General features: G+C 42.4%; 1 protein-coding gene across 6 annotated transcripts in view; it reads left to right on the forward strand.

The window, feature by feature from the left end:
* LOC120731783 (plexin-A1-like) overlaps positions 1-12,227 on the forward strand; it is a 190,683-nt gene that overhangs the window by 111,561 nt on the left and 66,895 nt on the right. For all 6 annotated transcript variants that reach the window (XM_040029020.1, XM_040029019.1, XM_040029018.1 and 3 more), the window contains exon 9: positions 5,708-5,822. In XM_040029020.1, coding sequence (XP_039884954.1) covers positions 5,708-5,822 — 115 coding nt within the window. The remainder of the gene's footprint in view (positions 1-5,707; positions 5,823-12,227) is intronic.

Genomic DNA, 12,227 nt, shown 5'->3' on the forward strand with positions numbered 1-12,227 from the left:
CGATGTCAACTCACAGTTAATTCATCTCCCACAAGGACCCCATAATGTCGGTGTTATCTCTCAATGTCTTTTTGGGTATTTGGGTGCATCTTGCATCACATCTCATGTTAATAACGAAAACAAATATAGTAGGACACCTTTTTGTAAAATTCGATATCATATCAGATATTCTAACATGTCACTGATCTCATAAATCGATTGAAAAAGTACGAGAAGTGACAGAGACGAGAGAGTCGCCCGTGTGACGATATTAGCCCAATGAACTCTGATTAAGTCCGCTCCCTGTTCTGATCTAATACAACCTCTGAGTGATGTAATGGACATGTTTAACGAAGTTAGAGTTAGGGCACGTTGCATCTTCTGCAGCGACTCTGATGGTGAAGAGAGATGCTGAGATAAGAATTCCATTTGGAGCTGGCACTATGTCCCGCATACCCGCTGTTCCCCCCCCCAGGCGTAAGTGTTTGCCATCTGATGAGATCAGACTGGTAATGTTGTTGGTGTAATCAGTTCAGGCCTGCATAGCCACATGCAAGGCCCTGTTTCCAGAATGCTTGGTCATTCTTTGCAGAGCTGGGCTTTCCTCTAATGGCCTTGAACTTAAAATACTGCAGGCTCTTACACTATGCAGGAAGCAGACATTCTCGAAACATTCAGAAGCAGAATTGCGAGCATTAGCTGTGAGTGAATTCCCACGCATCTTTCTTTTTTCCTCCCCAGCATCATGTTGTACTTCCTGCTGTCTAGGCTTGTATGCTGGAGTATAAATGCACACTGGAATTGCTTTGCCAACAGTTTAATCTCACGTGCTAATACCCCCCCCTCCACCCACACCCAACCAAAAAAACACCAAAACAAAACCAAAAAAAAAAATTAAAAACAACACACACCCCACCTTTTTTATTTACTCAACTGATTGCGTCGTGGCCCTTGCCTTTTCAAAAATGCCATAAATTTGCATAGCAGTACTAATATAATTAGAATTCCCACTGTTTCAGTTTAAGGGTTGCTGAGATTGAAATAGAAAATCACCCGCGGCCATGATTGCTCCTTAATTAAATATTTCCATACGCTCCTTTTCATTCCACAGCCCCCCATTTAATAAAGATAGAGCATACAGTCTGGAAATGAATTAGAGTTTGGGTGTCTGAATAAGGCCACATGAAGCACCTTTTCTCAATATGGTTAATGTGGCTTGGCCAGTGTCTGGATCATTTGTTGTGTGATTGAGGGTGCTCTTTGGAGAAAGAAAATGTATTAAATTTGATAACAAGAAAGGGGCATGGTTTTGTGATGGAGAAAATGGTAGAAGAATAAAGCCAGAAAGGTTTGGAGTAATTATAAAATGAATGACCCACATAGACTGCCTTGTTTTCTTGTAAACACTCTTGTAAACGCATTAATAGATTTATGTGCACGAGCATTAGTCCCTATGTGTTTTATCAATCCCTCTCAAATTTTGAAGGGATGCAGTAATGATAGAAAAGACTATTCTGGAGGGCCGTTAAATTATTCACCTCCACTTCTTTCAAATGAATCGTGACCAATAAATAACTCATTTTGCCAAGTGCACAAGTGTCAAACGCAGCTCACGAGGAGAGCTGATTGTGTTTAACACTCCACACTGACCAAGGAGAAGAGAGAGGAGGAAGTCAGTCTATTGTGTTTGGCCACTGCTGCTGCAAAGCTAGCGTATCTCCATTAGCATCTGAATATGAGCGGATTAAATTAGCATTATGAGCGTGGACATACGGGCAGCGTGTCTCCAGCCGCTCAAAGGCTCTGAGTGGCTACAGGCGATGGGGAGTGACAGGAAGGAGCAATAAGGACGCTATCGGGGGGTCGGAAGAAAAGAGCCCACCTCTGGACACTAGAATTGAACGTCCTCAAATTGCCCTGGGTGGGCTTTTTATTAAAAGGGTGTGCACCAAGCCTAAAATAGAGACCTTGAAATCCTAAGGCAGCTCGTTACAGGGGGTCCTGGTTACTTGGAGGAACCAAAGAGCGAACAGTAGGGGGTTGTCAGACAGGGCCTACTGCTGGCCTTGGGTGGCACGCGTAATGGGCGACGCCTTTTATTTCAAAGGGCGTAACCATAAAAGTCACTAAAAGTTGGCAGTAGTTACCTGCTGATATTTTGCTCATTATTTCAAAGTCGTTGGTACACTAACAAGGCTGATTTGACATGAATAAAAGAAAAAGGGGAAAAAAAACAGATATAAAGGATTATTATTGGGGTTTAGTGACAGATGTGTTAACTGGTGTGAATTACTAACTACACTTTGTACTGCTCACTGTCTGGTTCTGGTTACCTGCTGTGTTAAGTTGGTGTTGTACTGTATTTTGATGAACTCTAATCCAAAAAAGGTATTCTTTGACATTAAAAATAGTATTTGTTAGCAAGAGAAGAAACCCTAACAAGCAACGCCATGAGCATGACTAACTTACCTCTCCTTCATTTGTCTTGCACCAGTAATGTCTTCTGGTCTTTTGTCCAGCATTGACAGCCCTTCCTCTGTTTCTTGCAACTTCCTTTGGGACACAGTGTTGAGCTAAAATCCCAGTTCTGCTCTTTGACTCTCAGCACTGTATGGTAACCTTGCGTCGCCTAATCACTTTCCCTCCATTTGTTGGCAACATTGACAAATCTCCTATTTGCTCTTGTGTGGTATTAAGAGGCCTGTTATTTCCTTAGCTGCACATCTTTTATTCTAAATGGACAGCTTCTGTCAGCACAATGCTAAATTGGTCAATTAAAGAGGCAGTGGGATTGAATTAAGCTCGAGCGTCTGATGTTGCTCAAAAGGAGGGGTCTGGGCTAGAAACGATCGCTTAAAACGTGCACCTAACAAACGAGTGGCCCTAATTGATCCAAATGAATCCACATCAGGGTTTGATGGATTCATATATGGGCTCCATCTCAGTGCTCACAAGTTAAGACCCTCATTTTTCATTTGCTGTGGGGAAGGGGAGCTCGCATTTTACACAGGGTTAAAACACACTTGAGAGCTTGTCAGGAGTCATTCAGGCAGAGGCACAAATGTATACCTGGTGGATGAGACTGAATACGAATCAACCTGCTCGCTTTCCCAGCTTACTTATATTAAATGTAGTATTTTATTGTCTTTCCAATAAACCATATGCTCACATAAAGCTCAGTAGCTGAAATGAGTCACAGAATAATCTCTAACTAAGCTCATGCCGAAGACAAAAGGCTTTAGTAAGCTCTGTAATAAAATGAAACAATTTTATTTGCTAAGTCATAATGGTTACATTAGATTATGCAGTACACATAAATGAGATACCAAGTGGCTAAGCATCTCTCGAGGAGTAAGAGAGCACCAATAGCATGATGCCTTGTAGATAAACTGCTCTTAAACCTGTTTGGCTGTCTCTTACAGGTCCCTTTAGATGGTGGATACAGACTCATAAACGCTTCCCCACTTCCAGCCTAATGTTTCCTCGCTCTCCTGTGAGACCTCTCACCCCCTTTACCCCCCTCTCCCATCTCTCCCACGATACCTGGCGTCTACATCTCTGTCAGGGAAATCCACCTGCTTTTGATCTCTCTCTCTCTCTTTCCCTCTTTCCTTCCTCTCATCTTTCAGCCTGTCTGTCTGCACCTCGCCTCAGTTAAAGCAGGTGAATTCAAAATCGTGAAGCACTCTTAGTCCCACGGATGAAAGAGGGGTTTAGACAAAGGGGAAGGGGGAGAGGGTGAATGAAAGAGTTGAAAAGAGCGAGAGGGGCAGAAATGGAGTGACAGAAAGAGGTAGATTTTAAAAGACTGACAGAATAAAGGACTGGAGGGAAATGTATACGGAGAGGCCAAGTTTGAGGAAGATTATTGAACATATAGAAGCAGCAAGCAGTGGACAGTTACAAGCAAGTGGGGAGTGATGAATGAGGGAACGAGGGAGGGGGGTACATATGTTAGATAGCTAGCTGGAAGATGGGAAGAATATATGAGAGAGAATATGAAACGGGGTGGCAAAAAACAAGTGGAAAAAAAGAGGGTTTTGAGGAAAAAAGATTTAAACAGCATTAAAATATTTATTTATATCAATACATTTTTTTTTTTGTATTGGTCAGTGGGGTGTTCCCAATACCACTGTATTCAAACTATATTATCCCAGCCCTGTTTTACATTTTATTTTCAGTCTGCTGGTTCCCTTTCAGTTGATTCAAATGGTGCAACACATAAGTATGAGATATCATGGCTCCGTGTGTCCTGCTGAAGAAACCTATATTCACGCCTTTAACCTCCTAGGACCTGCCGTCCACATATGTGGACATCACATTTTGGGTTATTTAGACCAAAATACAAAATTTTGCTCTACAAGGGCCTGATATCCGCTTACGAGGACATTATACTGCTACTGTTCTATCAAAATTTTAAATGAATATCCTCATATGTGGCTCTGATTTTTCATAAAAACAAAAATAAGGTAAAAAAAAATAAAATCTGGTAATTCTTTGTTTTTACATTCATCGGGCCCCAATCAGCCCAAATATCAAAGAGAAATTAAAAATGCATGCTGTGGAAGAGTTCGGGTCTTAGGAGGTTAAGGTGAACGACCTATGGCGTGCATGTGCATTGCTCCGCCTGCACATATAGCGCGATGTGTCGCTCTGCGCGACATCATCCCCATACGTCATATGAAAGCCTACAGCTAGCTCTCACAGGCCCAGAAGCACCCATTCCAGGTGTGTTCAATTTTCAGGTGACCACATCGAGTGTTCCCGCTGTATTTTCATTGTCGTGCCCCAATATAGGTGCCTTCAAACAACTGCATGAATGTACATGTTCCTAAGTTCCCAAGCTGGTGCAGGTTAGCTTGGCTGGCTGCTCACAGCTGGCACACTTGCGCCCCTCCTCCGTGGGTGCGAGCCGTTGCTATGGGTTACTGTTTGCAGTTCCGGGTCAAGCGGTTTCGTTTCTGCAGAATGATAAAGACTGCTGTTCGCAAGGAGGCTGCAGTGATACTGAAGAGGAAATAAGTGCACTGTTGCAGAAAAGAGCAATACAAGTGGTCTTGAACACTGAGACAGCTTTTAAATGCAGTTGGCCTGGAAGATTGATTGATCGATCGATCGATCGATCTAAGACGTGCTATTTTTCATGTGGCTATACACCCGAACCACAAGCACTTTCTGAGGTTTGCGTTCGAGGGCGTAGCCTATGAATACCGGGTGCTGCCGTTCGGGTTGTCTCTTGCTCTTTGCAAATGTGCCGAGGCACCATTGGCACCCTTCATAAATAAGGGTCTCAGCATCTTAGCCTATCTGGACGACTGGGCTCTAGTAGCTTGCTCCAAAAAGCAGGCAGCAAACACAGCTATTACACAGTTAGGCATTTGGTTTCTGTTTTCCTGCTACTGTTCACGTTTTTCCCTACAAAGGGGAGGGAAAAAAAGAAATGACATATTGTGACAGACCACACATCCCAAACACAGTCCGTTCCATAAGCGAATTTCATATGCTTAATGAAGAGAGATGACATGATAAAGAGAAAATAAAATAACATGCAGTCTTCTTCCAGCAAGTTAGATCAGGTTATTGATAGAAACTGATGGACCAGTTTGACTTTTTTCTGTATCTGTGCCATGACAAATGATGCTGTAAAGCAGTGCAATGACTGAGCCTGAAGTAAGAAGTCAGGTGACCCTGTTAACTTCTTTTCTCTTTTAATCTCTCTCCATTTTAGCTGTCTTTCTTGTGTAAATGGCTCCTTCCCATGCCACTGGTGCAAGTACCGCCACATGTGCACCCAGAATGCCAACGACTGCTCTTTTCAGGAGGGCCGTGTCAACAACTCTGAGGTAAGATTCATTGAGCAGATTAGTGCACATTGCTGTCACTCCACTGCAACATCTTCTGCTGCATTTATATTTGTTATCTATAGATTTGACACATACAGCATCCAGCTTCTACCTTTACCTTCACACCCTCACTGTGGTTTTCTCCTCATATTATCCTGCTTCGTGTGTCTGCTGTCTGTATGTGTGATAGTGGCTTTTGGCACAGTGACAACAGCTTGTGTACTGTGCAGCAATAATTCTGTCGTGGCCCATAAGGCCATAAGCAGGCTTGGATGAATGAATGTCTATGGAAATACTGCCTTGTTCTTACATAGCCAAATGCTGCATTAGCATAAAAGCTAATATCAATCGTGCCTTCTGGCAGCTACAGCAGGCATCATGCAAGGCATAACAAGTGTTTGTCAACTGCTGGAGTATAAACAAGGATATTAGTGATAGATGCAGAGCCGTGTTATGTTTTCAGGGTGGTTTTCTAGTTTCTTTGTCTCACACACACCAAACACAGTCCTGTATATATTGACACACACAGAAAAATGCACTGAAACGCTCATCTCCTCTGTGGACTTGCACATGTAAATCTACTGCACTCCCAAGTGACTGACAGTCATGCCTGTGCTTTGTCTGATTGATGCTTCACACATACACATATACACACAAACACGATTCCATCTCCTTATATTGTGGTCTGACTTTCACTGTTATCTCTATGCAGATTAAAGTCCCCCCTTGTCAGCCAGCCCCAATGACCGGCCTTTAATAATTGGTCGACCTTTATTTACTTTCGTCTTTCTCTTCCCTCAAACCTGAGCTGTGCAGAATCCCAAATGCTAGCAAGTTAAACCGCAGCCTCAGTGCCCGTCCAAAACAAGACACCGACCTAGCCTTCACGGCTCATGGAGCTAACGTTAGCGGATTAGTGCACCCATCTGCAAGGCACAGGGAGAGCGCTGGCTAGCATACTCTGAGCCGAGAGAGGCCAGAGGGGCAACGGATGGATAAACAGGAAAGGCCTGCAGGGATGAAAGGGAAAAAAAAAAACAGAGGAAAGCTGGAAGCAAGTAAACATATAAACTCAGTAACACTGGTGAATGATAGCAGAATTTTTGTCTGAGGCATAGCATGTGCTAGAGTAAGATTTGGAACTGAATAAGCTTACATGAGTTTATCAGATGTTTGACAGGAAATTAAGTAGCTGGACATTATTTAATGACTAACCGAGCAAGTCTTTTAAAAATAAATCTCAAACTATGAGGATTTCAAATATATTTGCTGCGTATAAAGAGGAAGATGATTATCGGAGTGAGAAAGACAGCAGGAAAACAAAAGGGATAGACAGATCGGCTGACAGTGGCATGTGGACAGAGAGACCTCTCCTGTCACCTCGTCTGCCCAAGAAACCACCGACCACATGCTCCACAAGAGAAACCATCATCTGCACCATCTCTCTCTCTCTCATACACACACGCACACACACACACACACACACACACACACACACACACACACACACACACACACACACACACACACACACACACACACACACAGCATAAACACACAAGTACTATGTTTTGTCTTTTATCCAACTGAAGTATAAACATTCTTACAACAAACACACACACACATGTAGATACATATTCACAAAGTCATTCATCATCCTTCTCTTAGCTGCCTTATCCATTAGTTGCGCTCTCAGTGCCCCAACAAGTACAGCTCTTCCTGTAGGCTAGGCTTATCCTTCTCCTCTCCAGGTCCTTCTCTCTCTACCTCATCTCCACTTTGATGCTCAGTCTCCACATGTTTTTTTTTTTTCTCATCCATTTTTTTCTTTTTTGCTCACTTTCTGTGCTAGCTGTACAAAATATACATTGCTAAAAAAAAAAGGAAAGGACTACAGAGATTTTTGCCTCGCTTTCTTATCCACCTCATGGTTTTACCTCTTGGGATTGCATGACATCAGGGATGGGTGTTTGTGTTCAAATATGCTTGCACCCCTAATTTAGACACCCGACAATCCCTTTTTTGTCTCCTTTTATGCTCTAGTTTTATCCTGAATACAAAAAGCAGTGTTAAACATAAGAGTGAAATCTGCTCTCCTGATGGCAGGCATTTTACTCAGACCTTTAACACTCTCACACACAGTAGATAGGACTGGATAAGACTCATTTTCAGGCAGATAGAAATCAGATAGAAGCGTTTACACAGGGTTGATGGGAGCCCAGCTGACTCTGTGGTGTAAGCAGAGTTCTACTCACTAGACGGTAGCTGATCACAAGTCGAAGCATGACATAAAATGAATGAAGTTCCCTTTTTTTAACCACTGTTTCAATAAAACAAAAAACAAGCACCATTATTTTAAGTATTTAAAAGAAAATTGACAACTGTACATAAGATTTCTTTTTCTATAACCTTAATTCTTTTCATTTTTTCTCCTCTCATCTGACTGTATCTAAATGTTGTGTTACCATGGCAACCCAGAGGATGGGTTTGTTGCCGATGCGGGGGACCCCCCCCCCCCCCCCCCCCCCCCCCAAACACACACACACTTTAGTTTGCGTTCTCACAAAACCAGCACTCCAGTGCTATCTCATCCATCTGTAATTTGTTCCACCAAATTACATTGTGATGGGAGAAAATAAATAAACAAGTTTAAAGAATGAAAATCCTGCTAAAAGGTTTTGAATAAGCCAACCAAAGAGTGAAAGTGTTGTTCTTTTTTGTGAACGGACTGTGTCAAAAGAGGGAGCAAAGTGAGGCAAAGACAGAGTAAGCAGAGAGGAAATAAATATAATGAGTGACATTTCCAAATCAAATATGCATGAATCAACAATGCTTCCAATGGCACAACAAACAAATCCTCAAATTAAGGAGCATTCGGGTGGAAAATTGCGGGAGAGGAGTAGGAGTTACTTTATTCTAGAAACAAAACAAAAAAAAAGCTGGAGAGGGAGGAAGAGTGAAGCAAAAGAAGAAGGTCTCCTTGATGAATTATTTCCTGTTTCTTCTAGAGGAATTTTAACTTTCTTTGTCTCCTCTCATTTGTTGAGGAACTTGATTGCTTCCTTTATTTCTCCTCTCCTCTCCTCTCTACACCCATGGAAATAAACTGTTACTGTGAGCCTTGATGAGTGCCAGGCAAGGTTAGGGGTGGCTGGGCTCAGGTATGTTAAGACATACGTGTTTATTTTGCTGCAAAGCAAGCCTCAGTCTCACTCGAGCAATCAAGGAGGTGGTTAACTTGATTGAGATTTGTGGATACGAGGCTGCTGCTTTTTAACCCAAAAGTCTTTTTTTCCCATTTCTCCCCCCCCCCCCCCCCCCCCTCTCTCTCTCTGTCTTCAGAGGTGTTAACCTTTTCTTTTTGAACAGTCCTGTATGCTATTTTAAATGTTTTCCTGTATTTAATATATTCAGTTTTCTACGAGTCAGTAATTTCACTACCATTGTCTTGTTCCATGTTTATTTTTAGCGTCTCCAACATCTGTGTTACGTTCCATGTAACACAGATTATTCTGTCCCTCCTGTCTATTAATGCATGCAGGTTAAAGTATGTCACACTCTTCTTCATTTCCTTCTTTCTCCTGTCAGTACTTTTTCTTTCTCCCTCATCTAGTAATGTGCGTGAATTTTGTGAAATGTGTGCTTTTATAGTGAGCGTTAGATGAGTAGATCAGTAGTTCTGCCGCACGTGCATGCTAAGTATATAGCTAGAGATAGCAGTGAGTGCTAGTATTCTGTGCCCGTGTAATACTCATTTAATGTCTGATCCATTTTGGACACTAAAAATGGAGCAAGGGGGAAAAAAATGAAATGGACCAATTCACGAGGCTATTTTCTGTCTGGGAGCTAACCAGCATAGACTTAAATCACTGATCCTGAATAATGCATCCAGTTAGGACCCATATGTATTTGGACAATAACAGGATTTTTGTAATTTTGACTTTGTATGGCATCAGAGTGAATGTGAATGAAGACTCAAGATGTGATGGAAATGCAGACTTTCAGCTTCAATTCAAGAGTTTTAACAAAAGTAGTGCATTAACTGTTGATTGTCAAGCAGGTTTATAGCAGGTGAGGCCTGTTCCCTCATTATTTGAAGATAAGTTGGACAGAAAAAAAAAATCTGGAGTTGCTTACAAATGTTGAACTTGTTTTTGAGGTGAAGCACCTTCACCACATGTATTCAAGTTAAGAAGATTCTTGAGGAGGCCGGCATGTCATCATCCAAGTCTACAATCAGCACACCTTCGTGAATGAAGTGAACTACACAGAGTTTACAACAAGGTGCAAACGGCTGATCACACTCGAGAACAGGAAGGTCGGATTAGATTTTGCCAGAAAACGTGTAAGAGAGCCTGCACTGTTTCTGGATAAGTGAAGCAAAGTTTAAGCTGTACCAGTTTTTTAACTGTCCTAAATAAGTGGTTTTCTGTACTTCTGGAAGAGAGGTGAGATGAAGAAAATAGGGGTGTGCATGTGGGGTAAATGGTAAGATATTCTATTAACACATATTGACTGTGTTTATGTGCTATAGGTGTGGGCACTGTGCATATCGAAACAGAGCAGTGGTGGTAGGAGACACATTAACAAACACTTGAAGCCATTTACTCAAATGTTAGTCTGTGACACACTGACCAGCGATTAAGAAGAGATGCTGCATATCGGCTGCTCTCTGAACAAAGTGCAACAATACAGTGACACATTTTCTCAAGTGATGGCTTTTCCTCACACACTCTTAACCAAATACACTTAAAGCATACAGCCTGCTCGCACATTCTTAAGCAGCCACAGAAACACATGCTTAATGTTTGTTTTCACGCTCTCTTTTACACACACACAATGGCTGATGGGGTTATTTGTGATGGAGGTGTGAGGCCCCGGACGGTGACATTCTGGCACTCTGTGTTTGCCCTGGCTGGTGCTCAGACACTGAGCAGAACACACACACTAGGCCATAGGCCAAGGCTGCTTGAGGCGTCTTGCCTGGTGCATGGATATATATGCATGTTTGACTATACTGCTTTAGTGTGTGTTTGTGTGTGACTGTCACTGGCTCTTATCAGGACAGAGCACAACCAGCAGCACAGGGCTGCAGGGGTTATACGGGTAAGGTGGAGAAAAGACTGGCTGAATAATATCCATCTTTTTCTTTTCTTTCTTTTTTTTTTTTGCTTTGTATCGCTCCATCCTGGTGTATTAATCTGTTAGTAATATCTGTTTTCTCCTCTGTGTACACTCCTTTTTTCCCTTTTCTCCCTCCTTTACCCATACAGTTCCTTCATGCACATCCGTTTGTCTTTCTTTACTTGCTCATCTGTTGCAATACCTAATTTCCCTTTTTATTCTGTTGAATTCCTCTCTCCACCTCAGTGCACCATGTAGCTCATAGCTGAACTTGCATAAACACACCCCCACATGTGAGTTTCTGCTCAGTATGAGGAGAAGACGTGCCTAAGCCATATTTAATAAAATATAAACAATGCTGTGAAGAGGGAGCAAATAAATTAGGAAATGGGTGGAGGTGGAATGCAATATCCCTCATGCAGTTCTCCAAAACAATGCAGCACTTTCAATTGTGCATATATTTCACCAGAGACAAACCGAAGGCAGACTAGAGGTGCTGTAATTGAGACCAGATGCAAACAGAACGAGTAGAGGGGGGAAAATGTAAAGAAACAGAGACAAGGGCAGGGAGTTAAACAGAGAAAGTCTGGCTGTAACGAGCAGCAGATTACATTCAGAGTGACGCAATTTATTTTCCAAATGCTCTCCAAAGTTGGAGGGAAGGAAGGGAGAGGGAGGGAAAGACAGGGAACATGGAGAGGAAGTGGAGGCGATGGGCTGAAGTAACCACAGCTTCTTTGCCAGATGGAGCATCGTCAGACCATGACCGTCCAATGTTTAACTCTTGGTTTGGTAGCAGTGCACCTTCTTTAGCTTTTCAAACAGCTTCAGTCCTCTAGCTCTTCTGTTTGTTTTTTGTTTTGTTTTTTTCTTTGTGAGGCTCCCGAGGAAACTTCCAACAGTTAGTAACCACATTTTGCCCCTCAGGGAAATCAGTGTGAGATTGTATCAGGTGTTTTGGCAGATTCTCTCATACATCCATGGTCATCCAATTCAGCCCTTCATTAAAGTTGCAGCACGCTGCATGTGTGTGTTGTTCTAGTTTTCCTAGTTCCTAGCGTCCTAATCATAGTGTTGGAAATGAGGCTCTGCTCTGGGTGTTACTGTATTTGGACGATTGGTCACATACAGTAACATCCGTACATCCCAGATGCTTAATCTCTGCCTGTCTGTGGCTGTTTTTAGTCGTAACATTCCCAAATCCCAGCTTTTTTTCTTCTTCCCCCTAATTTTCTTTCAGGATCTCTGCTCAAAGCTTCCATTATGACTTCTGCACTGCGT

The sequence above is a fragment of the Simochromis diagramma genome, unplaced genomic scaffold, assembly GCF_900408965.1.
Source record: "Simochromis diagramma unplaced genomic scaffold, fSimDia1.1 OVJJ01000483.1, whole genome shotgun sequence".
NCBI classification, from domain to species: Eukaryota; Metazoa; Chordata; class Actinopteri; order Cichliformes; family Cichlidae; genus Simochromis; species Simochromis diagramma.